At 35.3% G+C, this 16342-nt stretch overlaps 2 protein-coding genes and 1 non-coding gene across 5 annotated transcripts; 1 reads left to right on the top strand and 2 right to left on the bottom strand.

The window, feature by feature from the left end:
* Positions 1 to 1008: 1008 nt before the first annotated feature.
* LOC141596439 (5'-adenylylsulfate reductase-like 4) lies at positions 1009 to 5573 on the top strand. The gene is made up of 4 exons (XM_074416599.1): positions 1009 to 1538; positions 3848 to 4035; positions 4116 to 4240; positions 4973 to 5573. The coding sequence occupies exons 1-4, from the start codon at positions 1350 to 1352 to the stop codon at positions 5422 to 5424; spliced, it is 954 nt and encodes a 317-aa protein (XP_074272700.1). The 5' UTR covers positions 1009 to 1349; the 3' UTR covers positions 5425 to 5573.
* Positions 5574 to 6744: 1171 nt separating this feature from the next.
* On the bottom strand, positions 6745 to 6829 carry LOC141598048 (small nucleolar RNA R16). The gene has a single exon (XR_012523251.1). It is a non-coding gene; the product is annotated as a small nucleolar RNA R16 (small nucleolar RNA).
* Positions 6830 to 11330: 4501 nt separating this feature from the next.
* Positions 11331 to 15963, bottom strand: LOC141596440 (cryptochrome-1). 3 transcript variants are annotated; one of them, XM_074416600.1, is made up of 6 exons: positions 15179 to 15946; positions 14132 to 14350; positions 13330 to 14036; positions 12252 to 13093; positions 11748 to 11821; positions 11331 to 11663 (listed from the first exon to the last, which is right to left on the bottom strand). In XM_074416600.1, exons 1-5 carry the CDS (start codon positions 15492 to 15494, stop codon positions 11770 to 11772), a joined length of 2136 nt encoding a protein of 711 aa, XP_074272701.1. In that variant the 5' UTR covers positions 15495 to 15946; the 3' UTR covers positions 11331 to 11663; positions 11748 to 11769. The 3 variants fall into 3 exon arrangements, with proteins under 3 accessions (XP_074272701.1, XP_074272702.1, XP_074272703.1); XM_074416601.1 differs by lacking the exon at positions 11748 to 11821 and having other exon boundaries at positions 15179 to 15963; XM_074416602.1 differs by lacking the exons at positions 11331 to 11663; positions 11748 to 11821 and having other exon boundaries at positions 12247 to 13093.
* Between the last annotated feature and the right edge of the window lie 379 nt (positions 15964 to 16342).

Raw genomic sequence — 16342 nt, 5'->3', positions numbered from 1 at the left:
GACCCGTTGAATATATGTAAATTGTGACATTTTAATTTATAAACTTATGTTTTAACATAAGTAATTAAAATAGGAATAGAAAGATAGGAATAAGAATTAGATTGAGAGGAGAGAGTTTATAAATTAAAATGTCACAATTTACATAAAATGTAGAAACTCAGTAGCCAATCAAAAACCAAAAAAAACTTGGCTCTTATACTATGTAAATATTTTAACAAAAAAAAAATAGTATAAAACTATAATTTATATACACATAAACTGTATCTCTTATTATTAACTTCGTGATGAAAAAAGAATTTATTGAAATAATTTGAGGTAGTTAAAATATTTTCATAAAAACACACTTCATGGAATACTCAATTCTCTTGATTAATTTTAGGATTAATTATTTTTTATAAAAATTCATGAGATATAATCTAAAATCTATAAGTAATACATTAAAAATTAAAAGGTTTATATTTACCGCGCATTTATGCTGGATCTACACTATTAAATGTTTAAAACATTAAGAGATTGAACTCAAAAATAAATACCCTCTTAAAAACATAATTTCTTTATCTTTAAACTAAATAGTTTTACTTTGAAGAGTTTAATTTCCTATTATTTTCCTAACTTTTTATTTGTTATTACTACATAAATACCACCCTTTTTCCACTATAACATTCTTATCTTAATAAAAACCACGAAATATTTCATTTTTGACATTAAGTTCTGTTTAAATAACATAATTTTCATATTCACTTTGTCCCGATCATTTGTTTAACTTGAGTTTTGACACGAAGATGAATGGTAGGGGATGAAACCATTTGTGGATGATATTATTGCGTGACAAGTGGATAATAAGCCATGAGGATCACATTCACTTAAAAAATATTTTGATATAAAAAGATAAACAAATGTATAAACACCCGTAAATAAAATGGGTATAACACCATAGCGGAGGGAGTAGCTTGAAAGATATTTTTAAACAGAGGAAGTATAAAAAAAAACGTTTTACACAAATTTTGGACCAATACACCATCCATTTGCAGCACCAAGAATCCCACTACAAATCTTCACCTCACCCTTTAAATTTTGATTTGATTATTCGATGCTCTTGTCTTTTTCAATTTGCTGTACCCAGTATTAAATCATTCAATTCAACGCCCCTTTCCAACTTCTCTTTCAATCTATCTGGGTTCTTCAATTTTGTTCAATATTCATAATTTTCCCCCAATTTAATTATCTGGGTAGAGCTTAATTTATCAAGATTGTATACAATTAAGGAGGGATTTGGTTAGTGATTGAATTAGGGTTTTTTTATTTGGGGATTTTTCTTTTGTGGGTTGAATGAATTTGATTCAAAGATTATGAGGAGGTATCTTGTTGGTGTTTTTGTTGTTTTAGGTTTAGTATTGGTTGCTGGGATAGCTCGGGCTGACTCGGTTAGGGTTTCCAAGTTGGGTTCTTGCCCTGTTGTTTCGATTTCTGATTCGATTTTAGGGTTTCAAGATTCAATTTGCTGTCTTCATCATTCTTACAGCGTCCCTGTTATTGAGGTAATTCTATTGCTTTTGTTTGAATAATGAATTGTCTTTGTTGAATGATGATTGAGCTGAATGAGTTGTTTTAATTTTAATCAGCGGTAAATAAATGATTGAGACGGAAGAAGTATGAATGCTAATTTAGTAAGTTTAGTGAGTTCATGTCGTGGTGAATATATGGTTGTGTGAAAAACTTGGATAAGTGTAATCTCAATTCATGCGTTTAGCTAGAAAATGATTGTTGTTGTGATTGTTGTTGCCTTGACAACAACGATCAGCGTGACCGTATTTTACCTCATTTTGAGGTGATATTGGCCGTTTTGTGGGATTAGGCCGCACCAGTCGATTCCCAACTCCAACTGTGATCGAAACTAAGGGTGTGTTTGGATAGGAGGATTTGGAGGGAAAGGAAGGGGAGGAAAAGGGAGGGATGATACATCCTTTGTTTGGTTAGCAAAATGGAGGTGAAGGGATTTTGAGGGGAGGGAAAATGGATCCCACCATTTCCCTCCTCTAAGCCAAATTATTTCCTCTCCAACAAAGGCAAGATTTGGAGGGAAAATGATCTCCTCTATTCTCCCTCCCCTTCCCTTCCATCCCTTTCTCTTCCCTCCTTCTCCCTCCCCTTCCTTTCCCTCTACTTTTGATATCCAAACACATCCTAAGATTCCTTTGATGTATTTTAGTTAGCAAATAGGGAGTGGAGGGTGAGGGAGATGGAGGGTTCCATCTACCCTATTCAAGACAAATCAAAATCCGAGTTTGATTTAAGTGCCCTTGTAATACCCAAATAGAACTCATTTTTTATTTGAAATATTGATAAGGTGAATACCCAACATTGGAAAGATTTAGAGGAAAAAATATCCTGCTTCATTCCTGCTCCCTCCCTTTTCCATCTAGTGATTGTGTTCTATTTTATATTGATTATATGGGTAAGAAATGATGACTATTAGGGCTTGCTTGAGATGGGAGAAATAACTTGGGTAATAAAGCGCAAATGAACTAGAAAATGAAGGAAATTGGTGATGGTGGTAGAAGGTGGAAATAAGAATGAAAGGGTAAGACCATCCCCAAGCAAGGTCAATTGTTAGGTCATGACCTTGCTTGGTCACACTAATTACCACTTAACACAAAAATTAGGATGACCTTTGGAGCTAAAAGGTCAATTTGTGACCTTTACCAACCAAATTGACCTTCCTCATGACCTCCTTCATGACCTAGTGAAAATGAGGTATTCTATTTTTATTGGGTAGGAGCAAAAGTAGTAGGATGAGAGAGAGTTTATTTAGGGAGAATAAATGATAAATGATTGGAAAAGTGGAAAATTTTGGGAAAATGGAAAATAATTAAGAGTAAAGTATAAATGGTGACCTAATTAGCATGACCATTGCTTGGGGATGGTCTAATTGTTAAAGTGTTAAACCTTAAAGGTTCGGAATACGGGAATAGTTACCGACCTCCTTCCTAAGGTAATGCATTACATCCCTATGAAGGTAATAGTTCCCCCATCACTTCCTACTTCCACCTGCTACCACCAATCTACTGCGCTTTCCCTCTTACTTTGAGCTCTATTACTCAAGTGATAGTTACTCCCATTCCAAGGAAGCCTTTAGAGAGAGACTAAACTGTGGACCATTTCGAAAGGTGTGTAATCACCTGTTTATTGAACAAGGGACTAAGGGAGCTGCAAAATAATTGTTTGTTACAGACATCTTACACCTCAGTTTTGGTATTCAGTATTGCTCTGACACTCCTCCTGTGAGCTAATCATTTGTAACTATGATTCGCGTGAAAGGATGGAAAAAATACTTTATTGGTGTATCACCACCCTTGGTTTAATTTACAGCTGTTAACAATTCAAAAAGTCATCCAATACGTACATTTATGGCGTTCCCGCATCTGAAGTTGTGCTGTAGCATCCTGGAGGTCCGAATGTTGGTTGTGTCTCAGTTTCTAATAGAGAACTTGATGAATAATTTACGTTAATGGGTATTTGATCTTGATTGTGTATTTGATAATAAAACATGTCCTTATGGGTTATGACTTAGGACTGATTTCTTTGCTGGTATGCTAGATGTTGGTCACTCAAGTAACGAGTTATTTCTTCTTTCCAAGTAATCCCTAAAGAACGGCTACAAATTTTTTTATATGCAAATTATTCACTCTGCACATCTCCTCTGTTTCTGACATATGTGTCTTTCGATAGAAAATTTGATGTTTTGCGACTTCATAGGACTTACCTTAATATCAGAGTTCTTTCTTCTGTTATTTCAATGAGTCAAATAAAACGTTTATAGCTGATGGCATTTCTTGTGGTTTTCAAGGGAGATGAAAGCTCATTGCAGAAGGCGCTGCATTTGGTGCAAAGTCGTAGCCAGGAGTATGTAGCTGTTCTCTTTTATGCATCATGGTGCCCATTCTCTCGGAACTTTAGACCAAGTTTTTCAATTCTTTCTACCTTGTACCCATCTATCCCCCATTTTGCAATTGCAGAGTCTGCTGTGAAACCAAGGTTTGAACTCGCCTTTATCTCCTTGAATGTTGAATGACTATATTTTTTTATCCTGCGTAACTATAATTTTATTAATGCAGCATTCTCTCGAAGTATGGAGTTCATGGGTTCCCGGCCCTTTTTCTTCTGAACTCCACAATGCGTGTTCGTTACCGTGGCTCCCGTAGCTTGAGCTCACTTGTTTCTTTCTACAGTGATGTAACTGGTAAGTCCTTTTTGTGTTTCCCTTTTTTTTCTGATCTACTATATTAGCAAGTTACTAAGTTGGTTTAAATTTCGTAACCGACACAGTTAATAAAAAACCCTTTGATCACTATATCGTGATCTCGTTTTATTTTTACAAATAGACCCTAGAGGTCCTAGACGTGACCGTCCTTTTTCCCAACTTTCTCAAGTTTTTTTTCTACTCTATTCCAATGCTAAGCAGCTAAGGCCTTAAGAGTTTCTATTCCAATTAGTTGCTATATTTTGATTCTGGATCATTGAATTAAGTTTTAGTTTAGATGCTCAGCGCAATTTCAGTTGGATTGGATTTCGCGAAAGTGGTAATTACTAATTAACCCCCATACTTTAACGAATTGTGAGATTAGGCCTCTTTGTGTAGTCACATAAGAGAAAATCTATGCAACCAATTCTCGTTCATCAAAACCGTTGTGGTTGCCTTTGGCTTAATGAGGCATATTTTAATGCTTAGAGGGTTGGCAACTTTAGAAGACATGTTTTTAACTTGTAAATGGTAGTAATGCTTTAATGGATTCCTTGCGAGTCTTATATTTAATTTGTCTGGGTATGAGGATTAGAGGAGACAGATGTACTTCATTATATCATCGGGTTCTTCACCTTTGACGTTCAAACAGAAAAGAACCCAATGAGTCTGAAGGAGCATCAGTATGGAAAGCCGTAATACTAACATCATCACATTATTCTTGCATTACAGGTATAGAAGGTGACCCGAGAGATCAGTTACCCTTCGACAAAATCAAAAGTGTTTCAAATCAAGAAAGAAGCTACAATGAAGATCCGGAAGATTGCCCATTCTCATGGGCAAGATCTCCCGAGAACCTACTTCGGGAAGAGACATATCTTGCCTTAGCCGCCATCTTTGTGCTTTTGAGATTGATGTACCTTTGGTTCCCTTATCTCCTTGAGTTTGCGCGTATTACTTGGAGAAGATACATGCAGCATGTTAGGGTCACCGCCTTGTGGGAGCTTCCTTTACGCTGCTTGAATAAAACGAAACTGTTCATAAGCTCTTTTAGGGATGCGTGGAAAGGACGGAATTTCCAAGAGGGTGCTGCCCAATCATGGGCATCCAAGTCCTTGGCGTCAGCTGTTTCCATCGGGAATGCAAGCACAAGCAGAATAACGACAGTTGGTGGAAGTCAGTAACTTCCTCAATCTTCACTTTGTAGAATTAGCGGACTTTTCGTGGGTCCAACTTGATCATTGAACAAGATAAGTGTTCTTTCACGATCATGTACAATTACAGACACGATCATGTACAATTACAGGAGCAATCCAACCTAAAGTTGAGGATATGAATGACGTACTCTTTCTGTGGATATTAGAATTCGATAGTCTGTATTATGGTGTATTACCAATTACGATATCATATTGACAAAATTAACGATATAATTGATATCCAGTGATTTTGTTTTCTTTGCCTTAACATTTTGATATCAACCCAAACAAATTGTTCATTTCCCGTGAGATGGATGATTTTGTCAATCCACATTCGAAACAGTATGGGTATGAATTCAATGCCTGATATAGTTACTGTTGTCTATGCTCTTGGTATTTTGTCGTAAATTTTAGTCTGAAAGATGACGGGCGCATGGAGTAGCTGATCGAAACACAATCCATTCTGAGAGATGACGGGATGTCACGGGCATGGAGAAAGAGATCGAAACATCCAATAGTCATCGAAGGTAACTCTCTTTGAAAAATAAAACAGCAAGTCTAATTTTTAAGTTAGAATTTTTGGTTTAGCACAAATACAGGTTACGAAATAGTCCGTCTGTAACATTAACCATGGCAAAGACGATCTCCATTCAATTTAGTTCAATTCAGTTCCCTTGTTTTCAACCGAAAAGAACATGATCTTATTTGTTCAGACAATTTTAATCCAACTCGGTTTGAATTCAAGATTAAACAGTTTAACTAAGTCATAAGTACCAATGTACAATCTCTAACGAAGTTACCAACTAAGCTAGTGGACATTTAGAGACACGTCAAAATATGTACAAACACAGACTAATTGCATTTTCTGCCTAATTAATCATTTAATTTAATTTCAAAAACAAGAAAAAGAAAGGACTCTCCCACTTGCATTCCTCCTTCAGCTTGTGACGAATAGTAACCGTCTTCAATGAGACAGACTGAAATTTGATTAAACAGAGAAATTCTTGCTCAGAAAATAAGAAGCTTAAATAATCAGTGTTCTGTGAACTTCAGAAGTCCAGACATATTTTTGCTAATCATCATTGCAAGAATTCATTAAAAAAAATCCGCGTGAAATTATCAATTAATAAAAGATTAAAAACGTAATTTTATCTCAGAGAAATCCCAATAAAGGGAAATACACAGACATTCGACATGGCATCAATTCCGACCGCCCGTCTGATAATTTCTCATCATTGTTATCATTATTCAAACATAAAACAATTTAAACCTCACAAATTTTCTATGTTATTAGTAATGAAATCAGAGAAGTGCATCAGATAATAAGCGAAGTTTGTAGTCAACAAGAAATAAATTCAGTGTTAAGCATAAGTTATTTTCCTCATATGCAATTTCTCTGTTTATCGCTTCAAATCTCAATATACTAAATGTGCGGGTTATTATCGATTCAGATTTAATTCAAATTGATAATTTCGGGTTTGCAAGAATTAAAGCCGGATCAAACCGCAAAAACTCAAGATTTGGGTTATTTTAAAATGGGTTGTTATCAAGTTATTTAGCTCAACACAGGTATCGCTCAGGTTACAGGGCAATCAACAATTCAACACGTCTGTTGTGTGGAAATATATTATCCATATATTAATATATGGATAATATATTTCCACATGTTGAGAACCAATGAGTAAAATAAAGGGCCCAACTTCCGTTTATAATAATCATCATAGCGATAAAAAAACCGCAAAAAACAATTTTATCCATTTTAATATATTTTTTCTAGAAAATGAAAATTAAGATTTATAGGAATAATTTGGGAATTTGAGAAATAATTTGGAAATTTTAATATATCAAACAAAGGGGGTCCAAAAAAGAAACAAATAAACTCAAAATTGGACATAAAATCCCCTAAGAAAATGAATTAAATATTTGCCTCCAGAACAAAGCCAACAAGAAACAGATCTATAGATCATACACCTTGAGCTGAAAGAAGAGGCACTGTTTACCAAATCATTAAAATTAAACCAAAAAAAAAAGCACGAAACAAGCAAAGAAATATATTGAACCAATAGCAATCGCAGTGTAAGACTGTCTCATACAAAAATTACGAGAGTTGAGAGGGAGAAGGTGAGAGATTGGGGGGAGATGAGAGTTGCTGAGTATAGAAGAGGTGGTGTAGGAGAGTTATATAGTGTGGGGAGTTTAAAACCCTAGTGCCAACAAGAGTTGGTTATTATGGGTTTAAGAAAAGCCCGCGAAATGTTTATGTTACTGGCTTCGGCCTACCTATATGCCAATTTGGCCTAGTTTTGTTGGGCTTATTTTTATCGGCTAGCATACTTTCCCAACATAGCAATTTATGGATTATACAACCAGTTGTACGGTATAAAATTCGAGCTTTGTAATAAAGTATTTGAACTTTATGTTAAAAAATATGAGGTTTATTAGAAAGTATTTGAATTGATCCATTTACAGATTAAAAATATGAACTTTGAATTAACTCGGAAAAAAATACATATAAAGATCATCAAGTGGATCTCGGAGACCCACCAAAGCACGAAAGCCAGAATCTTTCAGAAAATGGATTCTTATTCGAAGAGTGCATAACCGCATGGATAAACTCACAATAACCCGTCAGTTTGGGATGATCCAATTCGGGATTTTCCTTGGGAGGTATCGGGAAGGAATTGGAATGTTTCTGTTTTTTGTTGGATCTTTTTCACGGCTCGATAGATAATTTGATAAGCCAATGATTTTTTTTCCGTGTTTAAAAATACGGTTAACTAATGTATTTGTGTTGTATATTTGAAAAAGGTTGACCTCCTTGCCTCTCTCATCGTACAATCCTCTTCCTAACGAGCCCCCCTTCTCCTCGCCCCACAGAGACAAAAAAAATGGAGGGCTCGGATTCGTATACCTTAGTTGTACAATACTCTATATACAACTGGATGTATAATCCTATTGGCTTTGAGCAATTGAGTTATCGAAATTTCTTGTTAAGATGGGTATATTTGGTTAAATTTACGTGTTAAATGGATAAATGGAACAAAAGTAGAAGACTATAACGCCAAGGTAATAGAAAAAATCTTTTTCCATCTATAAATGAATATAATTTAATTCATTTTAAGATTAAAATATATGAAGTGTAGACCAATTTTAAGACGGATCAACTTTTGAGTTATTGTAGTATTTTTTTTTCCCTCCAATTAATTGTGTAAATTTTGAAATTTACTTCACATGTTTTGATATTTGGATATAAAATGATAAAAATGACGAATTAAAGTTTTCCGTTATCTTGTTTTAAGCTTTTTTCTTTTTGGCTTAATTTAAGTTCATTTCAGTTTTATGCAGTTCAGTTTTGTTTAGTTTCATGCAGTTCAATTCTGTTTAGCTTCATGCAGTTCAGTTCTGTTCAGCTTCAGTTATCTCTTCACAAATAACTTTCAATTCAACTCAGTTCAGTCGAAAAGAACATGACCTTAGTTATCTATCATAATTAGATGTTTAATGAATAATCTTACTGAAGGGCAATAAATTATTATAGTTTATAATGAATTTAAATACGAGCGTAAGATAATATAATGTGAGATAAGTTTGACATTTAAGATTGAATAGAATTTTGCTTTTATTTGTAGTTAAAGTTAAAGTTGAGGTGATCCATATTTCATTCCTAGTATGGAACCTCTCTATTTCCTAAAAGAAATGGAGGGTCGATAGATAATTTGATAAGCCAATGATCATATAATGGAAGGAATTGGAATGTTTCTGTTTTTTGTTGAATTTTTTTCACGGCTCGATAGATAATTTGATAAGCCAATGATTTTTTTTTTCCGTGTTTCAAAATACGGTTAATTAATGTATCTGTGTTGTATATTTGAAAGAGGTTGACCTCCTTGCCTCTCTCATCGTACAATCCTCAGGACGAGTCCCCGTTCTCCTCGGCCCATAGAGACAAAAAGAATGGAGGGCTCAGATATTCTTATACTTTAGGTGTACAATACTCTATATACTACTGGATGTATAATCCTATTGGCTTTAAGCAGTTGAGTTATCGAAATTTCTTGTTTAAGATGGGTGTATTTGGTTAAATTGACAACGTATTAAATGGATAAATGGAACAAAAGTAGAAGACTAGAACGCCAAGGTAATAGCAAAAATCTTGTTCCATCTATAAATGGATATAATTTAATTCGTTTTAATATTAAAATATATGAAGTATAGACTCGTGGAACAAATTGAGTGGAACAAATTGAGTGTGAATGGTCAAATTGTCTACTCCCCCGTCCCGATCAATTGTTGTCCTTTGCTTTTGGCACAAAGACCAATGAAAGAGAAGGGGGTCAACTACTAAATGACAAGTGGAACAAATTGAGTGTGAATGGTCAAATTGTTCATCAAGTTCATTCTTAAAATAAAAAAGACAACAATTGACTGAGACACCCCAAATAAAAAAAGGACAACAAATAACTAGACAGGGGAGTATCATAATTAGTTGTTTATCAAATAATCTTAGTGAACGACAATAAATTATTCAGTCCGTTTCATTATAGACGGTCACTATACCTCTCACAAAATTAGAGTGAGAGGGCAAGTGGGCCGTGGGGGTATTCATTTACCATCCACTTGCACTCCCACTTTTATTTGTGAGAGGGACACTATCCGTTTATAACTATAGACGGATAGTGTCCGATAGACGGATAGTGTCCGTCTATAATGAGAATTTGTATAAATTATTATAGTTGATTAATTTTTTTTTTCAATGAAGCGCGCATTACAATAGGGGGAGGGGAAATCGAACCCTAAAACTTATTGTCCAGGATACCTCCGTCATCACCACCAACACCTTTTAGTTAAAGATTTAAAGGGAGATAGGTTGACAGAATAGAATTTTGCTTTCATTTTTTAGTTAAAAGATTTAAAGTTGTGGGGATCCATGTTCCATAACTAGCAGGGACCAACAGTTTGATACCTTCACCAACCATGGAAGTTCTACTCCCCATACTTATGTAGGTCCTCAAGCCTAAAAAAAAAAAAAAAAGGCCAATGTTAGAGGTAAAGCCTCAGATACTTCACAAAATCTAGATAATGAATGGTTCACTCCTTAAAGCCTACCCAAAATGTGTGTATAACAAGACAATAATTTTTATGACTACGTGTTTGGTTGATATGGTCTTCTCATAAAGTATTAGTGTTTTCATAATCTCGACGTCTTACACTCTTAAGTTTTTTTTTTGTTAGGTAAGAAAACTAGGTTGATCCTCTAAGATAGGACCAACCTATCTCATCCTTTCGAATGAAGGAGGTAAGTTGAAGCCACCGGCTATCAAACCACCTCGAAAGAGTTGGACATGAATGTCCAACTGAAGCCATGAAGTCAGCAATCTTGTTGGCTTCACGAAAGCAATGTTTAATTATCATTTAAGTTGAGATTATAGAAAAGGCATTTAATCTCATATTCTCACAAGTAAAATTTTAGGACCCGATCAAATGAGTATTTGTGAAGAGATAGCTGAACTGACATTGGCTGAACTGTTTAGTGCAGTTGCACATTATCCATTATTCAACTGTGAATGACATTGGCTTATTAAGAAATGAAATTGTCTAATTTCCGTGTTTTATTTTATGTACCATTATTTCTCCCTTTTACACATTACCTTTACTCATAAAAGAAACAATTCGGCTTACTGTACGGATGATCCTTTCACAAAATGTAAGTGGGAGAGCAAGTGAGGATAAATTAAACAAAGTCCTAAATAAAACACTAGTCCATCTCATTGTAGACGGCCATTATCCCTCTAAAACTGAATATAGATAATAGGATACAAATTAAATGAAGTGTTTAAAAGAAAAGGTAGTAGGATACAAAATGGGACGCGGAAGTGAGATAAAGGATGTGCATATGGATAAAGCAGTGGACAATGCACTATTATTGATAATAATAGTAGCAATTTTTACAACTGATGATATTTTTGAAAACCTGGGTAATATTAGAGGCTACCCACCCTATAAATAATACTCCTCTCCTTCATTCCCAACTTATAAGGGCATGCACTACTAACAACTATACACATCAAAAACTACATAATGGTGTACATTACAAGAGAGGAAGAATGGAAGAAGCAAATAAATGCCAATGTGTCATCAATCTCAATTCTGAAAGCACTGTAACACGATATGTCGTCTTGCTTCCTTCTGACTCGTCTTCTCTCGTCTCCAGCATCATTGTTTCTTAACTGTCAACAAAATGATTATTCAGAAGAGTTTATATGCGTAATATATTAAGTAGTGTTTTGCTATAAATCAAAATGATCGATAACCTTCACAGTTCACAAGCTTCTCCTAATCCTTTTTTTCTGTAAATGTTTCCTTTTTTTCTTTTTCCGGCATTGTCCTAGATAGAAATGAGACAAACATGACTTTTAATTGATTTACTTGCTGCACTGATCGCCCATTTACCATCCCGGATTATTAAAAAGATCGGACAGAACTAGTGATACCAACATAATGCATTTATCTTTTCCGGAATTCATTTGATCAGAGCTCTACAGTGCACCCTTAACTGTGCTTTCTAAAGTTGGGTTTGCATAAGTACAGTGTCAGTCAGTCACACAAGCCGTTACAGGTATCGTGTCTAGAGTTATTTTTGCTTAATCTGCTTAAAATCGGCAACAATAAGTTCAGCACAAGAAGTTTCAGCAAGTTTACGCGAATATAAATCCAAAAGAATATGAATACCTAAGAAAGTTGTGCCGAATTAACAAAGTTGTTGTAAGTTAAACAAGTACTAACAGAAAATCCAACGTGGAAATCGAAGAGCTTACCCAGTTTGAGAAAGCCGCCTCCAATTAACTAGTTGATGGGACTGTGGATGCCTCTGCAGGAAGCCGGAACCAGGCCCCATACCGGCGTCATCACTCATAAATTGATCGGAGAAAGAAGAAGTTGCGGGAGACCAAACCGGAACAACCCCACTACTCCTTTCACCTCGACTACCACCACTAGTACTTGATGACTCAGCTCCATACTCTTCTACATTCTGTACAGCAAATGTGATGTTATTCCTTCTAGCCGCAACTGAAATTCCCGGGTTTGGATCTGGTATGACTGGATCTTCTTGATTTACAACCACATCTCTTGGAACCTCGGCTCTTCCATCTCCCACTGAAGGTTGTCGAAGATCTGAAGACGTCTCTTCATCATCAACCCTGAAATATGTAGATGTAATGCTAGGCACCATCTGATCCTGAAAACGACGAATATTATTGTTATTATTATTATTGTTGTTATTATTATTATTATTTGGAGCCTGGGTATCATTCCTTGGAGGGTCATGATCAACATCCATCTGCAAGTCCTGAGGAAATGCAATGGGTTCGGAATCAGCAGAATCTCCGAGACCTTCTTCTATACCATTCTCAATGGCAGCCCTATGGGCAGCTTCCTGCTCCCACATGTCAGAGAGCGCTTGCTGTAGTCTATCTTTCGCAGCATCTAGTTTAACAAGGGGGAGAGGATAGTTTGATCCGAGTTCCACCCCTGCTGCCTGCAGTACAGATTCCGGTGCGTCCCATGGGTGATGAATCCATTCGGTTGTTAGTCTTGAAAGTTCTGGGAGCCACCGCCTTACATACTCTCCGTTAGGATCAAATTTGTAGCCTTCAAACTATTACGGAAAAAAAGAAGAGAAAATTAATATAGCAACCAACAAGAAGATCATGTCCTACCATTTCTATGGGCCTTCCTGCATTTTTGTCAATTGAGAAAATTTCCTCTGAGACCGTCTTACTATAAACCTCATTACAATAAGGGTGTAGTCATACCGACGAGAATTTAGAGAAAGGGAGCTAAGGTAGCTAGTAAAGTCACCTTGCCATTAAAATAAAAGAAAATCAGATCTACCTGTGGATTATCAATCCTGTCAAGTTCTCGGCTATCAGGTAGAGTACCGGATATGTACTGCCAGCCAAGAGCATCGCTTTCAAGATCAGCATCCAAAAGGGTATCCCAAAAGTACTTCATACCCCATCTCCATGGCAACTGTAAAACCTTAACAAAGAAGCTAGAGACAACCACCCTAATTCGATCATGTAGCCAACCAGTGGCCCACAACTCTCTCATACCAGCATCTACTAAAGGGTAGCCGGTCCGACCTTGTCTCCATGCCTTGAAATAGCCTTCATCAACTACCCAAGGGAAGAATTTGAGGTGCCCCAGTAACGGCCTCTCGTGACTATAAGGATGATTGAAGCTCATGTATCTTGAGTATTCTCTCAAACCGATTGATTTGAGAAACAAATTGCAGCTTTCGTCTCCTTGTGTGTTGCCTTCATTTGCCCAAGAGACCTGTTTTATGCGAACCAAATGGAAGACCTTCCTTACACTGACTTCCCCAAAATGCAAATGGGGAGAAAGAAAGGAGGTTGTTGCACTATCGGCCTTTCTCCTGTTCTTTGAGTACTCAATTAATGCGCCATTGATGAAAGTCGTTAGAGCCTTGTCAGCGCTACTCCAACCGGGTGACCATGCTCTAGCTAGCAGAGCATTGCTTCCCTTTTCTGATTCATCTTCAAATACTAATGTGTCTGATGGGCACCGTGACAAATCTCCTGTAGAACAAACATCAGTTGTGAGTCATGTATGCGACCACCGTGACAAATCTCCTGCACTGATTGTACAAGAAACATTTATCAGGCAAACTAACCTGAGATTATTCTCTTAGGAGGAAGAAGTGGAGCCTCAGGATCAAAAGGCATGTTAAGGCATTTGTCCCAGAAAGATGCGAAGGTATTAAATGGCTGGCGTTGATCATCCAAAACTTCCCATGGTTCATACAACAAATCCGCATTGAAGGAACGCACAGCTATTCCGTGTGCAGTTAAAACTTCCTTGGCGCGATGATCCCTCACAAGTGACAGCGGATCTGCGAATTTGCAGAGAAACACAAAATAAGTCAAGACAAATTAGTTGTACTAGTAATTCAGCTTAGAAAATGTAATTACTGAATGCAGCAAATGATTTGCAGAAGAGCATTCGGAACTATAATCGTACGAAAGGGGATGTTAAAATCACTTCCCCTAGAGAAACATTCTTTTTGCCAATCATCAACCACTTCAAATTGCAAATAAGAGTATAGAACAAACTTCTCAAAGTCTTCTTCCAGAGTCAGAAACATACCAAGATTAACAATTACTGAAAACAGCATATGATGTACAAGAATAAAAAGATTGTAATGAATTCAATGTTCAAATCACCCAGTTCAAGTAAACAATCCAAAACTCACTTTTACATTATTTTAAAGGCTTAAAATGCATACTCCTATATCTGACAAATCTAAAGAAAAAAATCACACACTTTACAAGGGGTTATACATATAAAAAACATCCTCAAAATCCAAAATCCAAAATCCCCAATGTTCAAAGTACAATGATTAGTAATCATTTTCCCAAAAGTTCAAATCTTTAACAATAAATTAACCTATAATTAAAAACAACTAAAAAAATCACTGGTCAGCTAACACGAACCATCAATCAATCTAAAAACAACCCATCTACCACACAATAAAAAAAAACATCAAATTCAAGGGTGAGCTAACATGAACCAATCAATCTACACAAAAAAAAAAAAAAATTCAGGGTCAGCTAACATGAACCATCAATCAATTTACACCAAAAAAAAATCGAATTCAAGGGTCAGCTAACATGAATCATCATAGTAAATTACAAAAACAAAAGTTAGTAATGATAATTACCATATAGGTGATTAAAGAAGAGTTGAGTGGCCCCAGTAGATTTAATAACCTCAAGTAAAGAAGAAACACTATCATAAGATCTCTTGGTAATAAGAAAAGTACCAAGAGTTCTTAAAGAAGTATCAAGTTGTAATAAACTATGTTTAAGCCACCATCTTGATACTCTACCAGGATAATAATGTCCTTCTTCTTCAGGTGCCCATACAAATACACAAATTACTGCTCCTGCTCTTACTCCTGCTGCTAATGCTGGGTTATCTTCTACTCTTAGATCCCTTCTTAACCATACTATACTACACCCTTTCTTACTACTCATTCTTTTTATTATTATTATTATTACTATTATAAATTTTAACAAAAAAATACCCAGAAATAATTATGAATTCTTGATCTTCATACTTGTGTCTATACTTAAAATGGAAATAAATTAACTATGGGGTATATGGTAATAAATTTTAAAATTATTTATTATTATAATCTTATTATAGCATTAAATTATGTGGGTTTGGTTTAAATTATTGGAAAATTATTGTAGTAAAATTTAATGAAATTTTTTCCAAGAAATTTGGGGTGAAGAAATTAAGAGTCATAGGACACTCCACATGGGTGTATAGGAAAGGAGGGAAAGAGGGGAAGAAACAAGATAATAGGGTTAATTGAGTGGGGATACAATGAAAAAATAGATGGGCAATTTGTAGCCATAACTTTATTATATTTTTTTTATTATTTCTTTATCTATAATTCTTATCTATTTAATGAAAAATTCACCCAAAATTCCTGAGGTCTAGCATGAAATACCCAATTTTTTGAATTGGAAAATATTAAAATTTAAAAGGTTATAATTCGTCTTTATGAGCTCAGAAACTCAGAAAATGAAGATTTTTTTTTTCAAATCGATCGTAGTTCTCGGAAAGACGATCGATTTGAAAAAAAAAAATCGTTAGTTTTTGAACTCGTAAACACAAACAACTATGACCTTCTAAAGTTTTCCGGATTAAAAAATTGGATATTTTCAGCAAAATGTCAAACTACATGGATACGGCATGAATTTTTCGATTTCTTGAGTTGACTGTACTCCCTCCATTCAACTTTTAACACCTCATTTCTCTAATATATTTGAGGAATATTATATTGAAATTGGGTAATAAAAATTAAATGGAGTCA

The sequence above is a fragment of the Silene latifolia genome, chromosome 8 (assembly GCF_048544455.1).
Source record: "Silene latifolia isolate original U9 population chromosome 8, ASM4854445v1, whole genome shotgun sequence".
NCBI classification, from domain to species: Eukaryota; Viridiplantae; Streptophyta; class Magnoliopsida; order Caryophyllales; family Caryophyllaceae; genus Silene; species Silene latifolia.
Note: the sequence above shows the minus strand (reverse complement) of the source record. Positions and strands in the feature narration are given on the sequence as shown.